We start from the raw sequence: 26,330 nt of genomic DNA, 5'->3' as shown, positions 1-26,330 counted from the left end.
GTTTTATCCTTAAAGTCCTTTGAACTGAGTTCTAAGCCTCTTTCCTCCTTTCCTTATTAGCTGTGTGACATACCAATCCCTGGGCCTCACTGGGCCTCAGTTTCCTCACTGGGAATGTGGGGATGGTGACACTCCTGGCCTCATGAGGAACAACATGGCTCCATTTTACAAACGAGGGCACCAGGAGTCACCAGGCTTGGGTACAGGCGCCAATTCCTGGAACCCAGGGTTCTAGGACGCAGTGCTTTTCCTGCCTGTGGTTGGGCAAGTGTTTTATCCTCTTGGAGTCTGTTTGTAAAATGAAAAGATCAGATTAAATGATCTCTAAGGGCCCATATAGAACTGCCACTCTAGGTCTCTCTGCTAAAAGCCCAAGTCATGTACAAAAGTAAGACTTTCTAACTCTGTCACTGTCATGGGCTCGGTGAGATGAATTCCGAGTGGGATTGAGTGTCAAGATCTCGGTAGATTCTGGAGGGAGGAGCAGGAACACGTCTGTGCTTTGTCTGTCCTTGTCTGTCTTGGATGGTATAGCTCTGTGAATCTCCTCCCATCCAGTCCTTGTCTGAATGTAAGCCACAAACTCATTGTGTCTGCTTCTCTCTGTGCTCTTTGCTTTCCGCCGGCAGGACAAGCACCTTAATCCTCTAGATCTGCCTGTCACTGTAAGTAGCACCACTGTGTGGAAAGGGCCCGGCCCTTCTCAGAGGGAAGGCCAAGGCGGGCATGTTCAGGGAACCCAGTGCCCAAGGAAAGGTTACAGACTGTCTGTCTCACTGTCCAGACCCTCAAGGGAGCACCGGAGAGGAGAGTCCCAGAGGTGAGGGATGTCTGCCCGGGGAATGGAACCCAGGCTTTCCTGTGATTTCCCTTTTCCTGAGTCCGTGGCTTAGCTTAGGGCAATAGGGGCAACAATAGTCTGTGACAGCTTTTGTCTCGCTCCTGCCATAGCTGTGTCTCCTCTCAGCTGGCCACGTGAAAGCCCTTTCTGGGCTCTTCCTAAACAATCAGAATTCAGAAAGGTTCGTAGTTCATCAGAAGTGTGTGTGTCATTTCTTGGTTAGAGGGAACTTGGTTAAGGGAGGCTAGCTGTCCATAGCTGAATCTCAGGCAGTATCCTATGGCTGCCAAAGAAGTTTCCAAGCCACCTTTTCTGCCAGTCAGCATGTGATCAGGGTGCACAGTAGGTCTTCATGCCCCTGGCAAGATCAGGCGTTTGGAACATGGGTAGGAATGTATGAGGGAGAGAGACGACAGCACTTGGATACAATCTCCATGGAAGAACAGCAGTTCCCTGGGGTCCGTGGACTTAGTCTCTAGAGTATGGGAAGGAAGGAAGCCAGGCTGCGTTACATGACGCTCACCCTAGGGGGGAAGACAGAGGAACTGGGAAAAACTGGCAGAAAATGTAAAAGCATGGTGACCTGGGACCCTTTTGTTTAGGGAAAACAGCTCCACATGTCCGCAGCTCCTCTGGGAAACAGGACACGGCCAGGGTTGTCACTGGTGTTCTTTTAGATGATGCCAAGGCCTTTGCAAGACTAAGTTATAATTGTTGTGGTCTCGTCAGAATGAAAGGAAATGTGCATTTCTGAAAGATTTGCAGAGAATGATGAAAATAACAGTGCTCATAGAGCCCTTAAAATGAAAGTTTCTAAAAGGTCCATTTATATAGGATACTTTCTTTACTGCCAAATCTGAATTGTGGGACGTCTTTAATGGGAATCTACCCATACACCCTCCCTCCCCCCCCCTGCAGTGAGCCAGGTGGCTTCAGTGTGGGTATTGTGCGGTAGGGCCACAGCGCCCCGATTGAGCCCTGCCTCCGTGGAGGCAGGGGCCGTGTGGCTGGGACCCTGGGACCCATGCTGCTCTCTGCTCTGCGCTGCACAGTGTCCATTGCCCGGCTTCCTCATGGCAGCGTCTCATCAACAAGCCGTCTGCGTTGATTACACCATCAGGAAGGAAAACTCCATTTGAGTCATTATGCACTCCTGAAAAAGCAAATGAGAGTATGTTTTAGAGGATGGTTAGTGGACTTTCTGTTCCATTCACCTCCTTGTCATTCGAAAGGAAATGATTTCAGAGGAAAGGCCTAGAGCTCTTGACACCACTCCCAGGAGACTGGTCAGGTCAGAGTGAGGATGACAGCCCTTCCTGACACTCCCCTGCTTTTCTTCTAGGACATGGCCAACGCATTTGCGCAGAAGCACCTTCGCTCCATAATCCTGAATGTGAGTTCCTGAAGCATGCTGTTCTGTGCTAACGTTCCTGCAACATGAATACCAGTCGTGACTCTGACCATAGCTGGGCCCCACTGTTGAGTGGGGAGGGTCTCCTTAATCTGGAAAGGTTTTTCTTTTTGTGTTTTGTTTTTGGTTTTGTTGGTGGGCTTGGACTCTGGGCCTGGGTGCTTCCCCCGAGCTCTTCAGCTCAAAGCTCTCACACTACCCTTGAGCTATATAGCACTACTTCTACTTTTCTAGTGCCTAATTGGAGATGAGAGTCTCTGGTCTTTAGTGCCCCAGCTGGCTTTGAACCTTGATCCTCAGATCTCAACCTCCTGAGTAGCTAGGATTATAGGCTTTGTGGTTTTGTTTTGTTTTGTTTTTTTAATTGATGCTTATTGTATAATCTGAATGTGTCAACTAAACAAGAACATTTGTTCAGGCTTGCATTTTCAGGGCAATTTTTTATTATTAAATGTTTTAGTAAAGGTGTGAGTTAAGTATCTGGTGGGAACAGTTCAGGGGTTTCTGAGGTTTTGGTCTGTTTATGTGTGGTACTGAGGCTTGAACTCGGGGACTGAGCACTGTCCCTTAGCACTTTTCCTCCCAAAGCTGGCATGCTACCACTAGGGCCATAGCTTCACTTCCAAGTGTTGGTGGTTGATTGAAGATAAGAGTCTCATGAAGTTTCTTACTGGGACTAGCTTTGAACCACAGTCCTCAAATCTCAGCCTCTTGAGTACTTAGGATTACAGGCATGAGTGCAAGTGGGATCATAGAAAAGGGTTTTCTTGTAGCCTTCTAGGCAGAGGTGTCTGGGAGGAAGCTCATCCCACCAGAAATTGCAGCATTTCCAGGGAGGAACTGAGGCTATCTGAATGCTAACCACAACTCTAAAACGTTTGTCTAGGAGGCAATGTGAGAGTAGCACAGAAGAGGAGAGGGGTTGGCCTGGCTTGCACTGGTCATAGATGTGAGTCATGTAGGACACTTGGAGACGAGTGTCCCGTCCAGACCTGGTGCCAGGACAGTGGCCAGTGCTTCCTAGAGACTGGTGGTCAGAGGAGAACAGGAGCAGGGACCTGGCTTGCAGGAGGGGGTCAGGAAGCCTTTCAAATAATGTCTGCAGGCGGGCCTCGGAGCCAGGAAAGGCTGTGTGCCTGGGCAGAGTGGGGCAGGCAGAGGACTTTGCTGACAGTGGAGAGGCTGTATAGGTGGCTGATCAAATTCAGCCTCTGGCTCCTGGTCCAGGACTAAGATTTTATGAAAGGGCTACGTGTTTGGTGGACAGGGGAGGAGCAGGAAGAGGAGAGGCTGAAGCAGAGCTGTTGGAGTTGGGCCTGGAAAGACAGCGTCTTCCTGGTTACCCTGGGGTGATGTGGGGTAGATCAAAGAAAGCAATTGTAGCACTTGTCAGAAACGAGAAAGCAGAGAAACCACAGTGGAGGAAAGGCCAGGTATGAAAGGCTGCGTGTGGGCTTGGGAGTGGAGCAGCCGGGCACTGTCGCCCTGTCCTCTGATTCCGAGCAGCTGGGCACCCTTTGCTGGCAAATAGGAAAGGCCGTGGCATTTGAGAATAAGTGTGGCAGGACTTAGGTCACTTCAACCCTCTGTACATCAGCTTTACAGTAGTGATACAAATTAAAGAGAAGCTGGGTGGTGCGGGAGCTCATGCCTATAATCTTAGCTACTCAGGAGGCTGAGATCTGAGGCTCAAGGTTCAAAGCCAGCCCAGGCACCAGAGGACCTAAGACTCTTATCTCCAATTAACCTCTAGAAAACAGGAAGTGGGGCTTGGCTGAAGGGTAGGGCGGTAGCCTTGAGCTGAAGAGCTCAGAGATAGTGCCCAGGACAAGTTCAAGCCCCAAGACCCACAAAAAAAAAAAAGTTAAAGAGAATGAACCTGTTGGAGTTGTAAGAAGGCTGAGTGTAAGAAGGCTGGGTAGGGTGAGGGAGGCGACAAGAGAGTGAGGCGTATCCGTGTGTAGAAATGTCACAACCCTCATGGTACAGTGAAGGTGCGCTGGTAAAACTAGCGCATGTGTCAGCTGCTTAACCCCTACCGGCTGCCCACCACCGGCCCTCCCTGCTGGCCACGGGGCACAGCCCCACCGCCAGAAGGGCAGGAGGTGCCCAGGCAAATGCTGGCCATGGGGTGCGTGGACTCCGGCACACTGCCGGGCTCCTCCTCTGTGTGGGGCTGAGGGCTGGGGGGGCGAGGGAGCCTTCTAGGGAGCACCTTAGTTACTTTTGAGACTTACATTAATGGGATTAGAAGTTCAGCTCATTTCTGGACAAACCATTTGAACAAGGAACAATTTCTATAGAAGACAATTCAGCTGAAATCAGGACTTAAAGCTGCCAGAGAATGGTCAGCTTGAGCTAGAGAGAAAGGAATGAAAACCAAGTGCATGCTTACTCTCACCAGTCTTCAGAGCTGTCTGTTGGTGGAGGGGAGGGTGGAGGAGGGCCTGGGGACCTGCAGGTCAGGAGGTCAAGGTGGCAGAGAGGGAGGAGTACAGGAAGAAAGGATGAAAGCAGCATAAGATGTGGTATGAAGAGGCCGTCACCGGTGGCTCCTGCCTGTAATCCTAGCTACTCAGAAGGCTGAAGGCTGAAGATCACAGTTCAAAGCCAGCCTGGGCAGGAAAGTCCATGAAGACTCCCAAAAAGCTGGGAGTGGGAGCTGTGAAAGTGGTAGAGTGCCAGCCTGGAGCTTAAAAGGTTGGGTCCTGATTTCAGGCCCCAGAAAGGAGGAGAGGAGGAGGAGGAGGAGGGGGGTGGGTGAGAGGGAGCCAAGCTGCCGCTGCCATCCAGCCTTGGCCTTCCATCCCACCCACCCTGCCCAGAGGAATGGACCACGCCCTTGGCCTGCAGTGAATCATCTCTGCTTGAATGGGATGGTTTGAGTTCAGCCTCTCCTTCCGGGGGTCCCCGAGCTGGAGAGGAAGTGTTCCCTGCCCCAGGCACTTTATCTCCAGAGTGGATGTGGAGAAAAAGTCAGTTCAGCCCAAGCCCCCTGCCTGTGCCTTTCCTAGCATGTGATCCGAGGGAACCGCCCCATCAAAACAGAGATGGCCCATCAACTGTACGTGCTTCAAGTTTTGACCTTCAACCTTCTGGAAGAAAGGATGATGACCAAGATGGACCCCAATGACCAGGCAGGTGCCATGGGCCCTTCTGTTTTCTCACAGCCGTGGTGCACCCCAGCCTCAGTCCGTGCAGGGCAGGCACGTGTGTGAACTGTGTGCCGCTGGCCTGGGAAGTCCAGGGCTGCCTGCTGGGGAATCTGGGTCCTGCCCTCTTCCACCCTGTGGCGGAGGTGATGCTTGCAAGAATTCACCATCTGCCCCACCGCTTCTCTGCCTTGCTGCCTTGGCCAACTGATTCACCTGCTGCCTATTTGTTCCAATTCCAAGGCTCAAAGAGACATTATATTTGAACTGAGGCGGATTGCATTCGATGCTGAGTCTGACCCCAGCAGTGTCCCTGGAAGTGGGACCGAGAAACGCAAAGCAATGTACACGAAGGACTACAAGATGCTGGGATTCACTGTAAGTGCATGGAGAGTGGCTGGCAGCAGGCTCCCTCCCTGGTGGGAAGTCTGTATAGCTCTCCTTCTCTAAAGGGGCTCCAGAGTGGAAGGCAGCGCGGCTAGGTGCTTGCTCTGCAGGTTAGTGACACATGTTCATCCTCTATCCTGCAGAAACAATCAGCAGCATGAGGGCCAGGCGGTCGGCATGGTGGGTAGAGGGAGCGGCAAGGGTCTCTGCAGAGCTTGAGCGGTCATTTCACGGTAGAATGTGGCTGGCCTGGGAGGCTAATGTGATCAAGTATGTATACTGCACACCTGCTCAGTGCCTAGCAGCTCGCCAGGTGCTGGGGTACAGAGGTGGCAGGCAGCCCAGGTCCTGTTCTGCTGCAGGAGCCCAAGGCCTGGCAGGAGACATGGGCGGTGGCCAGCCCTGGGTCCAGAGTGAGTGGTTGGCAGGAAGCTTAGGGAGGAAGAGTAGCTGCCCCAGGCTGTTCCGCGCAGGGACTCTCCGAGCCACCTCACCCTGGGCATCTTGATTCCCAGAACCATGTCAACCCTGCCTTGGACTTCACCCAGACGCCTCCTGGAATGCTGGCCTTGGACAACATGCTGTACTTGGCTAAAGTCCACCAGGACACCTACATCCGTGTAAGGATGGGGAGGGCGGGCTGGCTCCTCACTGTGGTGTTCGTCGTGCCTTCCTCCCTGCCTCCCTGATCCTCCCTTTCCTCCTCCCCCAGATCGTCTTGGAGAACAGCAGTCGAGAAGACAAACACGAATGCCCATTTGGCCGCAGTGCCATCGAGCTCACCAAAATGCTCTGTGAGATCCTGCAGGTCGGAGAGCTGCGTAAGTCCGAAGCCCCCTCCCCTCCCTCAGCCAGCCTCATAGCCAGAAGCCTGGTGAGACTGGCTGTGGTCAATACTTAGAGACCATCAGGACTGGCTGGACTTGTGGGGGGTTCTTTTCTTCCTCCTCCTCCTCCTCTTCCTCCTTCTTCTCTTTCTCTTCCTTCTAATTTTGTGTGAGTTCTAGGGCTTGAACTCAGGGCCTTGTCATTTTGCTCTTGACTTTTTCACTCAAGGATAGTGCGAGCCACAGCTCCTTTGCTAGTTTTTTGCTAGCTAATTGGTGATAGGCTAATTAGACTTTCCTGCCTGGGTTGAAGCTGAACTGTCATCCTCAGATCTCAGCCTCCTGAGTAGCTGGGATTACAGGCCGGTGGTGCCTGGGTCTTGTTTTCTTTTTTAATAATTTAATTTTTGACTGGCATGAGCTGATTTGTGGGAGCCATGGATGGCTATTGCTTTGTTGGAGCTTGCAGTTCAAGGCCTGTCCCAGAACTGTCACCTGCAGGTTGGCCTAGCATGAAGAAAGCGGGAAAGGCTGTCCCACTTCTCCATCTGCTCTTGTTCCTGACCTTGGCGCAGAGAACCCAGTTCTGGACAGGAGCTCAAGCCCCTGGGGACAGAGCCGTACCCCTCTGTGTCACTTCTCTCCCACAGCAAACGAGGGGCGCAATGACTACCACCCCATGTTCTTTACCCATGACCGGGCGTTTGAGGAGCTCTTTGGGATCTGTATCCAGCTGCTGAACAAGACCTGGAAGGAGATGAGAGCGACCGCAGAGGACTTCAACAAGGTCAGGGTCCCCACCAGGCCCCCAGCCCTTGCCACCGCCGTCAGTGCCCAGCGGATCCCTGCTTGGTCACGGGGCGGGGGGAGCTGCAGAGGCTGGCTTCCCCTGCGACCCCAGGGCTTCATCTGTGCACTGAGGCCAGCACCTGCCCGCCCTGTCCTCCTCAGGGGTCAGGGCAGAGAGCACAGCAGACCAGCCACAGCCTAACATGCGTTTGCTGTGTGGAGACCCTGCTGGAGCTCTGTGAGCCACAGACATTAGACTAGGTGGGTGCGCGGGTGGGCAGGGACGGCGTGCTGTGTGCAGCACTGGCCGTGGTTGTGGAGTACAGGCTTGGTGCTTTTGAAGAGCAGAGAACTGTACTTGGCCCTCCCTGCTGACAGGCTGGGAGGTGGATCATGAAATCCTTCCAGTAAACCTTGGAAAGGAGTCGGGTGTGGGCTGAGACGGGAGGCTCATGAGTTCTGGCCAGCCTGCGCTCTACATGCAAGACCCTATCTCAAGAAAAAATGGGGAGGTGGGGGGAAGCCTGGAAAATACAAAGGAAAAAAATTAACCACATTCCTCCCCACCCAGCAACAGCCACATTTTGTTTCCCTCCAGCCTCCTTGGTGCTATTATGGGCCACCCTGTTTTGTCTTTTTTTTTTTTTTTTTTTTTTTTGGTCAGTGGTGGGGTTTGAACTCTGGGTCTGGGTGCTGTCCCTGAGCTCTCCAGCTTATTAAGGCTGCCGTTCTACCCCTGAGCCACAGTGCCACTTCTCCTTTGCCAGTGGTTAATTGGAGATGACTCTCACAGTCTTTAGTGCCTGGGTTGGCTTTGAACTGTGATCCTCAGATCTCAGCCTCCTGAGTAACTAGGATTACAGGTGTGAGCCACCGTGCCCGGCCCTACTTTGTCTTGGATGGTTGTGGGATTAGAGAACTGGTGCTAGCACCATTTGCAGGTGTTACACTGTGACCCTCTTCCCATGGCCTTCTTCTTAGCTAGGATGGCAGGCATGTACCACCACGTCCAGCTCAGTTAGTTGAGATGGAATCACAGTAACTTCTTGCCAGGGCTGTCTTCAAAGCACAGTCTTCCCAATCTCTACCTCCCGAATAGAATTGTACACATGTGCTGTGCCACCTAGTGTATCAGTAGTACTCACTGGAAGACACGTCTTCCTTTCTCCCACTTTATAGAGACGAGGGGATAGAGGTCTGGGGTGTGGAGTGACTTGCTTAAGGAACAAATGAAGAGCCAAGATCAGAATTCATTTCTGACTTGAAAACCCTGTGCTGATTCTGGACCCTGGGAATTAGTTGAAGCCCCTGTCACCATCTGTCACTTGGCCCGAGTGTCTCTTAGAAAATCAGAACTCGGTGGCGCCTGCTCAGCCCAGGGCTCTCCGGGCAGAGCGGCTTACCTGTTCGCGGAGCGGCTGTCCACCCATCTGGGCGGTGGTGTGAATTGCCCCCTCACCACCAGGTGATGCAAGTCGTCCGCGAGCAGATCACCCGGGCTTTGCCCTCCAAACCCAACTCCCTGGATCAGTTCAAGAGCAAACTTCGCAGCCTGAGCTACTCAGAGATCCTGCGGCTGCGCCAGTCAGAGAGGATGAGTCAGGACGACTTCCAGTCCCCACCCATTGTGTAAGTACCAGCCCCCAGGGGCATCCTACAGGGGCATGGTGAGGGAGGGGAGGACCAGCCCAGAGGCCTGCCATCCCAGACCCTCTCTTACGGCTGCGTGCGTGCGTGCGTGCATGCGTCAGGGAGCTGCGTGAGAAGATCCAGCCAGAGATCCTGGAGCTCATCAAGCAGCAGCGCCTGAACCGGCTGTGCGAGGGCAGCAGCTTCCGGAAGATCGGCAACCGTCGGAGGCAAGGTGAAGGGAGGTGTGCCCCGGGCCCTCGGGCTGGCATGCCATCATCATCATCCTCCCCCCATGCCTGGCGTGCCTGCGCTCACCTGCGGGGCTCCTCCCGTTCCAGAACGGTTCTGGTACTGCCGCCTGGCCCTGAACCACAAGGTCCTGCACTACGGCGACTTGGACGACAGCCCACAAGGGGAGGTGACATTCGAGTCCCTGCAGGAGAAAAGTAGGTGCACTTCCTGGGGGTCACCTCGGCCCGGTGTGGGGAGAACCAGTCCTGGCCCCGGGGGCTTCACCTTCAGTGTCTGGTTGCCAGCACGTCACCGCTGACCCGGGTCCTTAGCCATCAGATTTTGTGGAGAACCTGTGTGCTCGTGGGCTGCGAAGACTGTTGAAAGGCGATGGTTAGGAACAGAAGTTCCCAGGCCAGATCCTGAGTTCAAATCCTGATGCAATTGCACCTAATTAGAAGTCATGTATTACTTATTGTAACTAATCGCAAGTTGTTCCCTCTTCTGCCTTGCTTTCTCCTGGAAGATGGCAGGTACCCTTTCCTCCTCTTAGAAGAGAAGTGCCCAGGGAGGGGTGTGAGATGCCTAGAAAAGTGGGTGGCCGCGAAGGATTGTGGCTCTGGTCCCGCATCTTAGGAAGGCAAAGCCAGGTGATACCCTTTCCCCTCCCCCGCCAAACTTGAACACACCTCACCTTGGTGTATAGACAGTGACCAAGGAGGAGAAAGGAGTTCCAGGCCACACTGCCGTAGCAGCCTGCACCAGCGGGAGAGCCTGGGAGCTGCAGCTTCCGGGCAGTCTGCCCAGGGCTTCCTTCCCACTACCTAGGTGGACACTAGCCAGCTTGCAGCACAAGCTTCCAGACACTAATTTCCATCATTTATCAGTTCCTGTTGCAGACATTAAAGCCATTGTCACTGGGAAGGACTGTCCCCACATGAAGGAGAAGAGCGCTCTGAAGCAGAACAAGGTAAGTGGAGAGGTGTCCTGAGGCCTGGCGGCTGACAGAGACCTCGCAGTGCAGCCCATGTGGTGTTCTAGGAACCGCTCACTCTTTTACTGTTTCCCAAGCGTTGCATTAAGATGAATTTTGAGACTGGGCATGGAAGTGTATGCCTGTAATCCTAGCACTGAGGAGGTTGAAGTAGGAAGATGATGAGTTCAAGACTAGCCTGGTCTACATGGTGAGACTCTCAAAAAAAAATTCATTTGTGTTTTTTTGGTCAATATGGGGCTTGAACTCTGGACCTAGGTGTTGTCCCTGAGCTCTTCAGCTCCAGGCTACCACCCGAGCACCCTAGCTCAAGGTTCAAAGCCAGCCAAGGCACAAAAGGACCTGAGACTCTTATCCCCAATTAACCTCTAGAAAATGGGAAGTGGGACTTGGCTCAAGGGTAGTGTGGTAGCCTTGAGTTGAAGAGCTCAGGGACAACACCCTCGCCAAGTTTAAGACCCACGACCTACAAAAAAAAAAAAAAGTAAAGGCTTATGTGTGTATGCGTGCACATATGCGCACACATACGCACTCATTTTATTTAATTTAGGATCACAATGAGGTCTGCATATTTTGATGAGTTTTTTTTTTTTTTGTGGTCAGTTGTGAGTCTTGAACTTGGCCTCAGCACTGTCCCTGAGCTCTTCCAGCTCAAGACTAGCATAGCACTTTTCTACTTTGGGTCACAGCTCCACTTCTAGTTTTTGAGTAGCTAATGGCAATGAGAGTCACATGAGGATTTTTCTGCCCAGGTTGGCTTCAAACCATGATCCTCAGATCTCAGCCTCCTGAGTTGCTAGAATTACAGGTATGGGCCACTGGCACCCAGTGCAAGTTTTTTCCTTTATAAATTCTCCCTCCGTCTTCCTCATCTCTTTCTTTTTTTAATTTGTAGTTTATTAGTTGAAGAAACCAGGTTGCTTGTTCAGTAGTTTCCCAGAGTGTGAGTCTTGCTGATTTTCTCCCTGCGGTACCGACTCGTTTCTCTGCCCTAGATCTTTAAATTGGTAGAGGGATCTGGAGGTTTGGTTTGGTTCAGGTTTGACTTTTTTTTTTTTTTTTTTTTTTTTTGCAAGGCCATGTACACAATATTGAGTTCTCCCAAGAGACCCATAATGTCTGGTGTCTCCGTGTCATGTCAACAGCCTGCGGCTATTCAGGACCTCCTTCTGTTAGCAAGTTCAGGTCTGCAAGCTGGGGTCACAAGCGTGTGCCACCACACTAGTTTCCAGTACTAAGGTCTTACATCTCTTTTGTGACTTGGGCCCTCATGCCCCACCCTCCACCCCTGCACAGGGGCCTCGGGGCCCGGTGCTTCACACCCAGATCCCTGCTCCTGCTAATGCTTCCTCTTTCAGGAGGTGTTGGAACTGGCCTTCTCCATCCTGTACGATCCCGATGAGACCTTGAACTTTATCGCACCTAATAAGTACGAGGTGAGCCATTATGCCATGTGTGCACTGTGACCAGCGGCACCACCGTGGCTACGGCCAATGGAGGCGGGACAAGAGGGGTGGGACCGGAGCGGGTGGACAGGAACTGGCAGAGCACCGCTGATGCAGCGGCAGGGCAGTTGATGGAGACCTGTGGACACTGGGCTCAGCATCCCTCCAGTCTTCTGCCTCCTGCCTGGCCTCTCTAGAGCACAGCAGTGCTCACCATTAGAAAGACGGGGTCAGAGTAAAGTGCGGTGGCTCATGCCTGTGATCCCAGCTACTCGGAAAGGTTGAGATTTGAGGATCACGGTTCAAAGCCAGCCCAGGCACTAAAGACCAGGAGACTCCTATCTCCAATTAACCACTAAAAAAACTGGAAGTGGTGCTGTGGCTCAAGGGGTAGGGCGGTAGCCTTGAGCTGAAGAGCTCAGAGACAGTGCCCAGGCCTAGAGTTCAAGTTCCACAATCAACAAAAAAGGAAGGAAGGAAGGAGAGGGAGGGAGGGAGGTGGGAAAGAGAGAGGAGGAAGGGGGGGTGGTCTAGTTGCTTCCTGAGCACCAGGAAACTACTCTTTTCAGTTTCTTAGTGGCTTCTTGCTAACGGGACCCAACAGGTGGCCCTCAGAGCTGCTGGTGACCTTTAAAGCAGAGGAATCTAATGCAGACGGGCTCAGAGTTCCACCTGCAGCCCTGGAAGGTGTTGGATGTTAAATGAGTAACTGGAGGCAAGATGCCATGTGTTTGGGACAGGCGTGTCCCCTCTGAAGGGACATCAGGGAGAGCAGCCTGGGCTGCCAGTAGAGGGCGTGTGTGTGCGCTCGCACCCTAGTAGGGAAGTTTGAATTCAGGACCTGGAGGTGACCCCTTGACATTGTCCCTCAAGACTGCTGCTCTAGCATTTGAGTCACAGCTTCCCTTGGAACTTTATGGTGGTTAATTGGACTCAACGACTTTCCTGCCTAGGCGGCCTTCAAACCAAAAGCCTCAGCTCTCAGCCCCCTGAGTCATGAGGATTTCCAGGTGTGAGCCACACCAGTGTCTGGCTTTTACGAGGTAGTCCAGTCTTGAACTCCTGATCTGCTGCCTCATCCCCCCCCCCCCCGTTTATTCCCGGTGTGCCCCACGAGCCAGCCCAGTGGCGTTTGTAGGAGGCTCTGAAGAACAGGCAGGTACAGAGCAGGCGGGCAGGGCGCCGTGGGTGGACTGCAGAGGGAGGGCAAAGAGGTGTGCTCTGCCCTCCCCTCTCATGGAGAGACCCTCCAGCTTAAGGTCTTAGTTTTTGAGCATGAAGTTTTTAAATTTATATTTGAAACAAATTTGAGGCCTTTGGGTGCCACTGCTGTGACTGTTTGGGGTTTTAGTTTTTTTGACCTCTACCCCTTCAGCGTCTGATTTCAGGAGCAACTTTTTTCAGGAGGGTAGGTGACCTCTCTAGCCTGTGTCTGGCTGTATTTATTATTTATTCATTGCAGTTTTTAGATCACATCTCGTAGTATTTTAAGGACTTTTCATGTTAACCCCCATAAAAAGCAGTCGCTTGAGGAAGTGAACGACCTCCCAGCCATCTTAGTGAACACCCCGATTGGCGTGGCGCCAAAAGGGCCACCTGTGGCTCCACGTGACATGTCACACCTTGCTGCCCACAGTACTGCATCTGGATTGATGGCCTCAGTGCCCTCCTGGGGAAGGACATGTCCAGTGAGCTGACCAAGAGTGACCTGGACATGCTGCTGAGCATGGAGATGAAGCTGAGGCTGCTGGACCTGGAGAACATCCAGATCCCCGAGGCGCCACCTCCCGTCCCCAAGGAGCCCAGCAGCTACGATTTCGTCTACCACTACAGCTGAGCCGGAGCCGAGGCCGCAGGACCTGAGGGAACCGGGGCCCAGGAGACACACCCACAGTCTGGTGCCTTGTCTTTCACCTGTACAGAATCTGTAGTCATCATGGGGTCTGGGAATGCCAGCCTCTCCTCAACCTGCCTTGGGCCGCCCAGAGCTGCTCTTGGTCCAGGAGTCACGAAGGCCAGGATCTCTGCCCTTCTCAGCACTGCAGAGCCTGTGAGGAGCGGACCTCTGCCTTCAGCCCCTACTGACCTTCACAGCAGCCGCTCTTCTTTTCTTCCTGCGCCTGCTCTCTGGTTGGCTGGACCCCACATGAGCCAGAGCTGGCCCAGAAAGGCTGCCCGCAGAGCCCAAGTGGGCTGGCTGTGCTGAGGGCATTGAGAGGCCCAGGCCTGAGACAGAGATCTGAGGGCAGGCCTTGAGCCTGGGTTTTTGTCCTCACGAGGCCTCAGTCCAGCCTCCTCTGGTGCCAAGATGCTGCTGCTTCTGAGCTTTGGCTCTAACATCTCTGGTTTCTAGAGCTGTTCAATTTCTCTTGCCCTTGCAGGTATCAGGGCAGATGGGGTCTTTTCCCATGAGCTCAGTCTCATTCTGGCTAGACAGAGACCTCCAGGCCAGGTCCAGCCCCCCATCTCCAGAAATGCATCAGGGAAAGCCCGGCTAGGGCCTGGGCCTACACTGGTGAGGTCTCAAGAGTCTACAACCTCCGCCCCTGGGTTTAGCTTTTTCCTTCTAAGGGCGTACTCTCCCCGAGTTTCCATCCCCTCCAGCCTGCTTTCCTTTGGCCTTCCAGACTCCAGGAAGTCTGCCTTCCCTCCCTGTCCTCCCTGGCATCGTGGTATCTGCCATTGGCCATGAATTCAGAAAGCTGGCGGAGAGCCCATGCGTTAGTATGGTGGCATTCCATTCTGGTATCCTGGCATGGTAGGTACCACCCAGTGAAGAGTGTACTTTATATTTTCTTTACTCTAGGCCATACTTACGCAAACATGTATATATATTTATAGAAGATCTACCTATCCTAGGATGGACTGGGGGGGGCAGAAAATAAAACTGAGGGTTATAAAAAAAAATATATTGCTTCCAGATGTAAGGCAAGAGTGAAACCAGAAAGCTACCAGGAGCTTCCTGTCAGTAACAATGTTTTCAATAAATACCCTTTGATGTATCAACCAGTTCCTATCAACAGGTATTTCTCTACACTTACTCCCTGCCCAAGAGCAGGGGTCACCTAGCAACCTGGGAGTCTCAGAGCTCCAGCTGGATCCTGTATCCCTCCCTGTCCTTCCCTCTGCACGCCCACCCTGCCCCCCCCTCTCTCTTTCTCACACACACACACACACACACACACACACACACACACACACCTACCTGCTGGCTACAATGCTCAGATTGTTACACTGGGATGAAGCATTTCCTGCTTGGCGGGGACAGTATGCTTGTTCTACACCCCTACGAACATGTCCTCCCTCTTTTCCCTGCCAAGGACACAGCCAGGGAACAGCATGAGCACTTGTGCCTTAAAAGGAGACATGTTCTGCACCCTGCGTGTGGCCTGTGCTTGGTGCCCAGCCTCACCAGCTGGTGACCTGGGCTGTTGCTGCAGTCTGCAGCCCTGGCAGCTGAGAAGCCTGAAAATAGACACTTCCTCTTGCCACTGAGAGAACTGGGTGAGGGCAGATTCTTTCAGAAGGCATAGAAAGTGCATCCAGTACAGGCCCAGTGAAGCCAAGACCTTGGGCTGCAGTGGGCACCATTGTAGGCACTTGGGAAGCATTGAACTGCACTGAATGCCTCCCTGGGGCCAACGGGCACTGCCAATGGCAGCAGTTTTCTAAAGCATTGCTTACCCTGGCCTGGAGCCTTCTGTTCTGAGGGGCCAGGATCCCAGCTGGGTCACTTGCAAGGATCCATATTTGCAGCCCTGGCCTGTCGGACTTGATGGCTCTCCCTGTCTGAATGCTTTGGGCTGACATGTTGGAGCCGCTAACAATCTACCTCTTGGCTACTTAGCTCTCTTCCCCCCCCACCATAGTTTTTGTGGCCACTCCGCCCTCCAGCCAGCCCGGCTGGTCCTCTCGCCCTCTCTTGATGCTGCCCTCCCCGCCCCTCGGCCGCGTGGACGTGAGATGGTGAGATGGCCTTCCCGCGCGTGCGTCCGCTTGTCCAGGGATGCTGGGGAGTCCTCCTCCCAGGCTTGCCCGCGGTCGCTCACCGCGTGGACCGGACACCGCGCCAGGACGGGGAGGCCCCCGCGGGCAGGGCCAGCGCGGGCAGACCCTGGGGTGGGCGGGGACCCTCGGGCGGGCGCGGACCCTGGGGCAGGCGGGGACCCTCGGGCGGGCGCGGACCCTCGGCGGGCGCGGACCCTGGGACTGACGCGGACCCTCGGGCGGGCGCCGACCCGGCGCAGCCCCGCCCTCGGCCGCAGCTTCCGGCGGAAGTGGCCCTCCCCGCCGCGGAGGGCGGGCTCGGCTCGCACTTCCGGCAGGAGGATCCCTGCCCGGAGCTCCGGGGCGGGCGGAGGTGAGTGGGTGCGCGTGGAGGACCCCGCGGAGACCCCGCCCCGGCCCGGCGCGCGGCCCGCCCGCGCCGCCCCGCTCCTGGCCTCAGTTTCCCCCGGGTCCGCGAGGGCGGCCCCGGCTGGGGCCCGGGCGGGGACGAGCAGGGAGCACGTGGGCAAACACGGAAACGTCAGACGGCGGGAGCGCCGGGCCCGGAGGCCCCGAGGCCCGAGGCGGGGCGGGACGGGAGGGGCGGCGGGGCCGGGCCCGGGCCCGGGGGGCGTCCCAGAGGTCGCCTGGGTCGCCTGGGTCACCCTCTGTGGCTGCAGCGGCCAAAAGAGGAGCAGGGAGGCCGCGGGTGCACGCAGTCCACGGCCTGCAGACGCCCCAGCGGAGCCCCGGCCGGAGGGGAGAGCCGAGGCCCCTCCTGAGGCCACCCCAGCTTTGATGTCCCCGTCACCGGGGAGAGGTCAAATCCACAGGTCCAGGTCTTCCCAGGCCTCGACTTCAGAGCTGGCCCTTGGAGTCGCGGTGGGTGGTAAAGGGAGCTGCCCCTCCTGCTGAGGCATGGCGGTGTCCGAGCAGACTTGGTGTAAACCCTGGCTTACAAAAGGGGACGCAGACACCTGGCTTGGAAGCCCCCGGAGGGTGCTGAGCCGGCAGGTGACAGGAGACGCAGCCCTCCCAGGTGCCCTGTGACCGCCGGTATGGAGTAAGCAGTGGGCCTTGCTAGCTTTCCTCCCTCTTTTCTTGCTCCCTGCTCCAGTGCCAGCCCTCTCTCGAGCTTCACCCCTGCCCCCAGCTAACGTTAGTTCCTTTTATTTGTTCAAACGTAGGGTAAGGATGTTTCTAGCCTCTAATAGGCGGGGGCCAGGTATGCCTGCTAAATGAATGCTAATACGCAGGACGGGCCTCAACCCTTGAAAATTGACCCAGCCTCCAGCACTGGTAGTGCCAAGATTGAGAACTCTAGTAGCAGAAAAAGAGTGGGCCTCGTATGTATGTGTGAGGCCCACACACGTCACTCCCTAGTGCAGGCTGGCAGTGACAAGAGATGCAGAAGGACCCTGCAAGGGGCTGCCACAGAGGTTGGGAGGAGCAGGGGGTGGTAAGGTGGGCGGCGGCGGCAGTGACTTGGGTTTGGGGCATTTTTGAAGATGGCAGTGCTGGCAGTTGGGGCTCAGGGACTGGGCGTCAGGAGTGAGAACAGGGCTTTTGACTGCGCCCTGTTTGTGGGCAGCTGTGTCGCTGCTGGGCTGCAGAGTAGAAGGAGAGCAGGACTGGCTGGGGTGGGGAGGCATTGGAGACCGGGGTCAATACTAGGCACTGACACTGAGCATCCAAGTGAAGAGGTCAGATCAGCAGTGGAATGAATGGGTACATATGGGGGGTGGACAGGAGTTGCGCTGCCCCCATCCCCAGTCTACAGGTTCTAACTCGCCTTACATCACAACCACTTTATTTTTCTTTTTTTGTGGGTCATGGGCTTGAACTCTGGGCCTGGGCACTGTTCCTGAGCCCAAGGCTACAACTCTACCACTTGAGCCACACTTCCAGTTTTCTGGTGGTTAATTAGAGTCTCATGGGCATTTGTGCCCTGGCTGCCTTTGAACCGTGATCCTTACATCTCAGTCAGCCTTCTGACTAGCTGCAGGCATGAGCCACCCGTGTCTGCCTGTCACAACCATTTCATAACTTTTAATAACTGGAAATGTAACTTAGGATTAGTGAAAACTGCCTACACAGAATTTTTAAAAGTCAGTGGTGCCCTGACTATAATTTGGAAGGAAAGTAATTGACAATAAAATCAAACATGTTCCATCTGTAAGCTCTGGGTACGAGGGTGCTGGAGGCAGTGCAGCAGCCGGCGCGCTTCCCCTGACTGGAACATCTGGGTGTGTGGCTGCCATCCGTGCACCCAGCCCTGGAGTCAGCAGCTTAGACACCATGCTGCGGTCGCTGTGCGTGATGCGGGTTTCCTCACGAGGGGTTGAGCCCTCCTCAGTGTGCCTAGTACTTGTGTTCCTGGCAGTTTCAGGAATCAGTAGAGCTTCCTGTTCATAACCAGGCTAGGTTCTTCAGGTTCTGTAGCCACAGCCAGTGTTCTACCCACATGAATGTCCCACCATGCAGACCTCTGGTTCCTGCACCTTGTGCTGGGATTGTCCCCAGGAACACCCCAGGTTCCAAAGCCTCTCTGGAAAGACCCACGGCCCGGGACCCCCTCAACCCCCAGCCTGTGGGAAGGACAAAGGATAGCAGGTTCCAGGGGGCCAGGGGATTCCTGATCCATGACCCTGGGAAGGCGTAGAGGTGGCGTTTCAGCGGGGTGGGAGATGGTGAGACAGGAGGCAACACAAGTAAAACAGACGCAGTTGCTTCTGTGGTGTAGTGGTTATCGTGTTCACCTCACCCAAGTAAAACAGGTGTGCTGAGGTCGGACCCTCACCACCAACAGGCACAGGTGGATGGATTCTCAGTGCCCCTTAATCCGGGTCACCGGAATGCCAAGGAGTGGTAGTGGTTAGGCTTGGTAAGACCCTGAGATGAACACCTCACAGTGAGTGACTGTTGGGGGCTAGGGCAAGGTAGATTTGGGGGTTCTAACCTTGGCAGGTCAGGCTGAGCCTGTGCCAGGTGTGCCTGTCCTGCTGCACTCCTGTCCCTGCAGGGGACACAGACAGGACACAGGCCCTGGGGTGGAGCTCTGTGGGACCCCCACTCGCCTAGCATGGAGGAGGCTCTGGTTTCCATCCGTAGCGCTGGACAGATACATAAATCCCACCCTGCTCGTGTGCTGTGGAGGGAAAGTAGGGGATCTTGGTGAGGGGGGAGCAGGGTACAGGGGAGGCACTTGAGTAAGTGATGTTTGATCTGAAGCTAGGCAGGGTTTCTGTTCCTCCCAGAAGCAAGACCATGGCATCTGGTGGGCTGGGGGAATGGAAAGGCTGTGTTGAGAGCCTGGGGCTGGATGGCCCAGCCCCACCGGAGCTGCAGTAGGGTGGGCAGTGTGGTCTGACTGGTCAGGCAAGCCAGCTGCAGAGGTCAGCCTGGGAGAGCAGTGAGGAGGGAAGGGCAGCCCTCTGGGCTCACGGGAGAGGTGGCCCACACAGCCTCCCTATGCCCTTGGCCTCAGCCACCAGGGCCACCTTTTTTATTTTCCAGCAGCAGCAGAGCTGAGGATCTATGAGCCCAGTGTCCTGCCAAGCATGGAGCAGGTGGGCTGAGGCCCCAACCCGGGCCTCCAGCCACCATTCCCTGCCACGGCAGTGAAGAGGGCTTTGCCGGCTGGGACAGCTGCGCGTTGAGTCGGTGTCCCCGCCGTTCCCGGAGCTGGGGTGCTGCAGCCTCCACGGATGGGGAGGTGGGCCCTCGACCTGGCCTTTGTGTGGAAGGCCGTGCTGACCCTGGGCCTGGTCCTGCTCTACTACTGCTTCTCCATCGGCATCACCTTCTATAACAAATGGCTGACCAAGGTAGCTGCAGGCCTTGCCAGGGCTGGGGCTGGCAGGGAAGTGGCTGGAGTTGACCCAGCCCTGTGGGCTGCCACATCTTTGGGTGACTTCCCCCGCTGGGACCGGTGTCTCCCATCTGCTGCCCGGGGGTCAGGGTAGACAGGGATGGGGGGCTGCACGACAGCCTCGAGAGCCCGGCCTGCCTTGTGCCCTGCAGAGTTTCCACTTCCCCCTCTTCATGACCATGCTGCACCTGGCTGTCATCTTCCTCTTCTCTGCCCTGTCCAGGGCGCTGGCACAGTGCTCCAGCCACAGGGCCCGAGTGGTGCTGAGCTGGACCGACTACCTCAAGAGAGTGGCCCCCACAGGTGCGGCACACCAGCACGGCAGCATGCAGAGGAGGGGCCTCCCCAGAGACTGGCTGGAGGCAGTCAGGAAGATTTCCTGAAAGAAGGGTCGGGCCTGGCAGGGGGCGCTGGCTGGCAGCTTGCAGGTGGGGAGGGCTGCTGGCAGTGTCCTGGACACTGAGAACACCACTCTGCGAGGGAGGAAGGAGAGAGAAGGGTCCAGGTGCCCTTTAAGAAGTGCGGTGTTTTGCCCTCTGTGAGATTTCAAATGAGTTAACAGATAGAAGAATACAGGCAGCAGCCAATCGGGAAGGAGTCCAGCCTTGGTGCTGGGACAGACTCACCCCTACGTGTTGACCAGTGTTGACTCTTTAGCTGCTGGGGGAGGAGGGCAGTGGTTTCCAGACAGGGTGTGAGAGGTGCCTGGCCCCTATCCGGGCACGCTGGCTGAGGGTCCTGGGCCCACTCTGGCCGCGATACCTCTTGTCTCACAGCACTGGCAACAGCACTTGATGTGGGCTTGTCCAACTGGAGCTTCCTCTACATCACCGTGTCACTGTGAGTACTGGCCACGCCCTGCCACCTCCCTTCAGGCTCAAGCTGTCTGTCCAGCTGGCAGTCTGCGCACCTGGGCGATGGGCCAGCCACTCCACCAGTCTGGGACCAGCCCTTGCTCTCTCAGCTCCTCCCTGGCACCCAGCAGCTCTCCGGAAGTCTCCACTCCTCCGTAAGCCCAGTGTAGAGGGTCGCCGTGCCTGCCTGCTGGGCAGCAGGGGGGAGCCAGGGGCGAGGGCAGAGCGGTCCTGCCCACCGTGGGGAGGGCCAGGAGGGCAGGCTGTGCAGGAGGTGGTTCTTCTCTGGTGTCTGGCCTCAGAGCTCAGTCCTCCCCACTCTGTCCTCATCCTTCCTTACCTGGTCTTAATGAAAGGATTACTGTGACCCCCGGCCTCCCCGTGGCTACCATCAGGCTTCAAATTCAGCCCTGAAAGGCCCTTGTCAGGCAGAGGACTTGGGCCAACCCTGGAGGTCCTCAGAACCCAGCTTGCCTGCTGTCCCTGGGGCAGGACGCTTTGCCCTCTTCCAGCCCACTGACCTGAGTCTGGCATCTTCTCTGGGTGGCTGTCAGCCCCGGGCTCCCGCAGTGCGTTGTGGGTAATCTCCTTCCAGGTACACAATGACCAAATCCTCTGCTGTGCTGTTCATCTTGATCTTCTCTCTGATCTTCAAGCTGGAAGAGCTGGTGAGGCCCTGCCCCATCCTTCTGCCCTGCCTCCCTTCCTTCTGCCCTACCCCCCCCCCCCCCCCCCCCCCCGGTGACAAGCTCAGCCCAGGTCGCAGCAGTGCCCTTCTCTGAGAAAGGACCTGGGCAAGAGGCAGTGGCAGCATGCGGGGCAACCAGTGGGAGTCCTGGCGAATGGAGAGTGAGGCTCGTCCGAGCCCAGGGGTCCCTAATGCACTTGGCCAAGACCCTTGGTGCCTAGGCTGGGGGTGTTTGGGGCCTGGGGCAGGCATCAGAAAGCACCGCACTAGTTTAGATATTGGCTGTCTCCGAGTTAAATGCCATCCGTGCACACATCAGTGGGGATAGTCTGGCCGGGCCCCAGGAGGGGCAAGGGGGAAAGGCCCTGGGATCTGGATGTGCTGAACTTACCCTAAGTCCCTGAGTCAGCCATGGCTCCCCCTTGCTCCCTAGCGCGCAGCCCTGGTCCTGGTGGTCCTGCTCATTGCCGGGGGGCTCTTCATGTTCACCTACAAGTCCACGCAGTTCAACGCGGAGGGCTTCGCTCTGGTGCTGGGGGCCTCGTTCATCGGGGGCATTCGCTGGACCCTCACCCAGATACTTCTGCAGAAGGCGGAGCTGGGTGAGAATGGGAGAGGGCTGCACACAGGCAGGTTAGAGGTTGCATGGGTGTGGGCCAGGCCTGATGGCACCTGTCCCTGTCCCCCAGGCCTCCAGAACCCCATCGACACCATGTTCCACCTGCAGCCACTCATGTTTCTGGGGCTCTTCCCTCTCTTTGCCATATTTGAAGGTATGTTGCATTTTCTACTTTGGAGCCATCTTAGCACAGGGAACCCAAATCCTGCCTCTGAGCCCAGGCTGCTGCCAGCCACTTGGTCACCAGGATCAAGGGCACAGGCCCTCTTCAGCCATGGCTTTAGGCTGGACAGACACACAGACAATGTGGTTAGAGTCGTGTGTGACAGTGCAGCACAGGAAATCTGCGTAAAACATGGGACAACATTGCCATAACAGGGCGGAGGGGCACTGGAACCACTTGTATTGTTTTAATCCTCCCCAGACCACATGGGCAGTGCCGTTACTATCCCCATTTTGCAGGCAGAAAAAAACTGAGGCACAGAGAAGGGAAGGTCCCAAAGCTTGTAGATGAGCCAGTCAGGTGCAACAGTCCCATTCCACAAGACTAAGTGACATCGCTGCACAAGGCCTTGGACTAGGGCAAATGTGCGGCCTGCTGCCAGGCAGGGAGCCAGTGGGTGGTCACCAGGGCTTCTAGGAATTGGAGACTGGAGCGTCGTCCCCTCTGTCAGCTTGCAAGGATGCAAGACAGACAGGAAGACCTGTATGGGCTGGGCGGGGCTGGCCACCCTCCTGCACTGTTTTGGGATTAGTTTTTGTCCCCTGCTTATTTATCCTTCCTCCTAGAGTCCCAGCTGTCCTTGGGGTCATTATAGAACATTCCATCCCACATCCATCTAAGTTTCAAGCAGTGAAGCGTCTCCAAGCTCCCTGAGAAAATTATTCCGCAGTCCTGTTGTCCAGGAAACTTCAGTTCCTTCAGAGCCTCGTGTTTTTCCTTTTAAAAATCTCTCCCTAGCCCTTCATTATGCCCCTGTACCGGTGCCAGGCTCACCCCTCCCCGGGCATCTGCAGCACAGACCAGACCTCATCCGAAAGCCCCTGGTCGTCCAGCCCCACTTAGTGGAGCTGCATGGATTTAGCTCCTTTAATCTTTTCTGGTAAATTAATCCCCCAAGCTCCTTCATTACTTATGTTGCTCTTCCCCCGAATTCCCTTCAATTTGCCAGAGCCTTTGCAGTGCTGCTGAGCCCAGCACCAACAAGATGTCCTACATTGTAAAGCTGCTGGCCCGCGGGGGGAGAAGGGGCTGGCAAAGAAAGTCCCAGAGTTCTTTTCAGCTCCCTGTTCCCACAGGTGTCTGTTGTGCTGCGTGTAGGGGTAGCTTCACCCCCTTACTGATGCCCAAGGAAGCCAGCGCAAAATGTAATGTGTGCTCTGGTGGCAGATTCACGTTGGTGTGTGTTTTCTTTTTAAAGATTTGTTTCTTGTTGGGGAAGCCAGGTACCCGTGGCTCATGCCTGTGACCCTAGCTATTTGTGGAAGCTGAGATCTGAGGATCAGGTTTGGTTCGAAGCCAGCCCAGGCAGAAAATTCCCATGCGACTCATAGCTCCAATTAACCACCAGAAAACAGGAGCAGCACTGTGACTTAAAGAGCTCGGGAGCAGTGCTCAGGCCCCAAGTTCAAGTCCCATGACTGTGGGGGTGGAGAAGGTGGTGATGAGAACTGAAGACACGATTCTGCTTCAGGCCTCTTCATTGCCCATCCGTCCAGGTCCCAGTCGGCATCTGGGCTTCCTCAGGCGGAGGCCATCTGTAAGGACTGTTACTGCTGCCCACTCTTTGCCCTGATGGTCAGCAGGTGTTCACAGCGCCACTGAAGCGGTTACAAAGCCTGGCTGGCTGTCGGGAGGGCAGCCCGCGGCCCTGCGCCTGGCCTCCCGCGCTCTCTCCCTCCCGTTGCTTCCAGGTCTCCATTTGTCCACATCTGAGAAAATCTTCCGTTTCCAGGATGCAGGGCTGCTCCTGCGCGTGCTCGGGAGCCTCTTCCTTGGCGGGATTCTGGCCTTTGGTCTGGGCTTCTCTGAGTTCCTCCTGGTCTCCAGAACCTCCAGCCTCACTCTGTCCATCGCTGGCATCTTTAAGGTACAGAGCAGGTGGCCCGGGCCTGTAGGCCCTACCCTGTAGCCCCTCCGTTAGGTGAGAGTGCTGTGCCCCCTCTGGAGAGGCCTCGTACCTGTATAGACACATTTTGCCTTGAGTGCAGTGCAGTGCTAGTCACGGGGCTGAGAGCTGGGGCCCAGGTTCGGTTGGGGTGTGGTGCGGTTGGGTGGTAGCCTGTGGGAACCACTGGGTTTCACCCCTGGCTGTACAGAAAGCATGAAGAGCTCATGGTCAGTGGGCAGTGCTCACTGCAGCCCGGCGAGAGACAGCCGTGCCCGTGTCACTGTCACCTGTGGCCCCGTTCTCTTTTCTCCCCCTCACCCATTTCTCCAGTCTGGCATAGATAGAGAGGATTTCCCCTAAAACCCAGAAATGCAGGTCTCCCAGCATCTCCTGGTTATCACCAGCCTAAGCCTGGGCTTTAGAAAGAGGGCTCTGCAGCCCCGTTAGTCTGTGGACGGCAGTGTCCTCAAGCCCAGTACACACAGCACGCTCCAGCTCTCCTGTCCTGACAGCTCTGTGGAAAGCCCCTGCAGGGCTGCATCTTGGCCAGACAGACCCTGGCCTTTGACCTCTGCCCGGCAGCCAGCCTGACCTGCCCAGCGGGGCCGGGGGGGGGGGGGGGGGGGAGGGGGGGGCGGGGACTGGATGGAGGCTTCAAGTCCTGTCCCTCCTCCTCCTCCTCCTCCTCTGCCCACAGGAAGTCTGCACCCTGCTGCTGGCAGCTCACCTGCTGGGCGATCAGATCAGCCTCCTGAACTGGCTGGGCTTTGCCCTCTGCCTCTCGGGAATATCCCTGCATGTAGCCTTGAAAGCCCTGCATTCTAGAGGTATGGAGCCTTCCGGAAGCCTCAGCTCTGATGTCAGCCCACTTCCCTGACGCAAGCACCTGATTGCCCTTCCACCCTGTGGCCCCAGCCCCCACCCACTGGCTGCTGGTCTGCCACCAGTTCTTGGGGGACAGTGGGTCACCTCAAGAGGGCACATGCCCTGGCTCCATGAGTCACTGTGGTCTGTCTGTCCCCAGGTGACAGCGGTCCTAAGCCCCCAAAGAGCCTGGTGTCCAGCCCGGACCTGGAGCTGCTGCTCCGGAGCAGCCAGCAGGATGAGGACGCAGAGGAGGGGGAGTACTTTGTGGCCCAGGGGCAGCAGTGAGCACCCCGAGGACCTGCAGCTCTGCTCCACGGTCTTCAGAGCCCTGGCACCGTGAAGCAGAGCCCATGGAGAGGCTCCTCTGCCGAGAGCAGGGGCCTGCAAGTTGCCGGGCCAGACTCTCCAGTGGGCCTGCCTGTGTTTCCGGGCCCCTGCCCTTCCCTCTGAAGCTACAGTCTGCCCATACTGTGGTAGGAGCCCTGTCGGAGCCCCGGCAGTGAAGGGTGGGGATGGGCTCTCTGCTGCCCGTGGGGCAGGGGAGGTGGCAGTGCTCACTCTGGCAGTCGGGGCCGGGTCCTTACCATTTGGATTGTGCTCACAGAAAGCAGATGTGTTTATCGTATGGAAATAAATGTCACAGTCCACACACACCCCTGCTTGTTCCCTGAGCGCAGGGAGGGCCCCAGCAGCCTGACCTGCTGCTCTCAGGCCTCTGTTTTGAGCCTAGGCCCCCTTGGGACCCCTCTACTCCTACAAGCAGAAAATAAAGGAGTACTTGCTGAGATGTTTTTAGTGCCAGTCTGAGTAGCTGTGTGACCTTTAGCAGATCACTTGGCCTCTCTGTGCTATGGTTTTTCCTTCTGTGAAATGAGATTTTCTAAAGATTCTTTCATCTGTTGCCACCATTTACTTTAAAAGTCCCTTCAGTAACCAACAGGCCAAGACCTACAAAAGAAAGGTAAAGAACTTGCTAAGTCGGTGGGGATAGGGAGGGTCTGTGGCCTGTCTGAGCCTCGCAGCAGGTGGCGCCACCAGCCCATGTCGTGATTGCAGCGTAGCCTGGGCTACCGCCGCTCCACGCCCGGGCTGCAGAGGGCCCCGGAGGACAGCGGGCCTCGGTGAGCCTGATGGGGAGAGCCAGGACGACTCGTGGGCAGCAGCCACCTGTGCTCTATCCAGTCCAGCCAGGCAAACCTGGCACCTCAGAGCCCAGTTTAAACTTCTTTACAGACAGAGTCAATATTTCCTGTCTGGGGACCATATGGTGTCCGTCACACCTTCCCCACTGCCATTGTGACAGGAAGGCAGTGTGGCCTTGTCCCCTGGAAACCCGACTTACAAGACTGGCAGCTTAAAGTCTGTGGCTCATGTCCTTGCTGTGGGGGCTTGGTTGGGGGTGGGGAGAGTGAATCTGGCTGGAAGGCTGGGACACGGCTAGAAACCCACCTAGCACAGGACTCATTCAGAACAGGGTCAGCTTCGGATCCCTGCCTGCTCCAGCTCTTCAGAGGCCCGGATTAAAGAGCTGTGTTCCAGCCCCATGACAGACGTGGGGAGAGGCTGGGTGGAGGGAGCAGCCACCCGCTGGCTCAGGTGGCCAAGGGCTCCTGTGTGCTCCCCG

General features: G+C 55.9%; 2 protein-coding genes across 10 annotated transcripts in view; both read left to right on the top strand.

The window, feature by feature from the left end:
* Elmo2 (engulfment and cell motility 2) overlaps positions 1-14,715 on the top strand; it is a 36,958-nt gene extending 22,243 nt beyond the window's left edge. For 4 of the 5 annotated variants that reach the window (XM_090352461.1, XM_090352462.1, XM_090352459.1 and 1 more), the window contains exons 10-21: positions 2,184-2,234; positions 5,267-5,389; positions 5,648-5,782; positions 6,307-6,411; positions 6,504-6,612; positions 7,269-7,405; positions 8,873-9,036; positions 9,159-9,271; positions 9,378-9,485; positions 10,158-10,240; positions 11,623-11,700; positions 13,346-14,715. In XM_090352461.1, coding sequence (XP_090208587.1) covers positions 2,184-2,234; positions 5,267-5,389; positions 5,648-5,782; positions 6,307-6,411; positions 6,504-6,612; positions 7,269-7,405; positions 8,873-9,036; positions 9,159-9,271; positions 9,378-9,485; positions 10,158-10,240; positions 11,623-11,700; positions 13,346-13,546 — 1,407 coding nt within the window. In that variant the 3' untranslated portion in view covers positions 13,547-14,715. Of the gene's footprint in view, positions 1-629; positions 666-2,183; positions 2,235-5,266; positions 5,390-5,647; positions 5,783-6,306; positions 6,412-6,503; positions 6,613-7,268; positions 7,406-8,872; positions 9,037-9,158; positions 9,272-9,377; positions 9,486-10,157; positions 10,241-11,622; positions 11,701-13,345 lie in introns of all 5 variants that reach the window. The other variant, XM_090352463.1, reaches the window with a different exon arrangement.
* A 1,280-nt stretch (positions 14,716-15,995) lies between these two features.
* Positions 15,996-25,493, top strand: Slc35h1 (solute carrier family 35 member H1). Of its 5 annotated transcripts, none has more exons than XM_090352454.1 (10): positions 15,996-16,069; positions 19,213-19,523; positions 19,720-19,870; positions 20,344-20,407; positions 21,017-21,089; positions 21,543-21,711; positions 21,799-21,882; positions 23,643-23,818; positions 24,537-24,666; positions 24,864-25,493. In XM_090352454.1, the coding sequence occupies exons 2-10, from the start codon at positions 19,404-19,406 to the stop codon at positions 24,989-24,991; spliced, it is 1,095 nt and encodes a 364-aa protein (XP_090208580.1). In that variant the 5' UTR covers positions 15,996-16,069; positions 19,213-19,403; the 3' UTR covers positions 24,992-25,493. The 5 variants fall into 5 exon arrangements, with proteins under 5 accessions (XP_090208580.1, XP_090208582.1, XP_090208581.1 ...); XM_090352456.1 differs by having other exon boundaries at positions 16,033-16,069; positions 19,184-19,523; XM_090352455.1 differs by having other exon boundaries at positions 16,034-16,069; positions 19,216-19,523.
* The last annotated feature ends 837 nt before the right edge of the window (positions 25,494-26,330 follow it).

This window comes from Megascapheus bottae, chromosome 18 (genome assembly GCF_031878675.1).
Source record: "Megascapheus bottae isolate mThoBot1 chromosome 18, mThoBot2.hap1, whole genome shotgun sequence".
Lineage (NCBI taxonomy): Eukaryota > Metazoa > Chordata > Mammalia > Rodentia > Geomyidae > Megascapheus > Megascapheus bottae.
The sequence above is the reverse complement of the archived record's forward strand: the minus strand, read 5'-3'. Positions and strand labels throughout refer to the sequence as shown.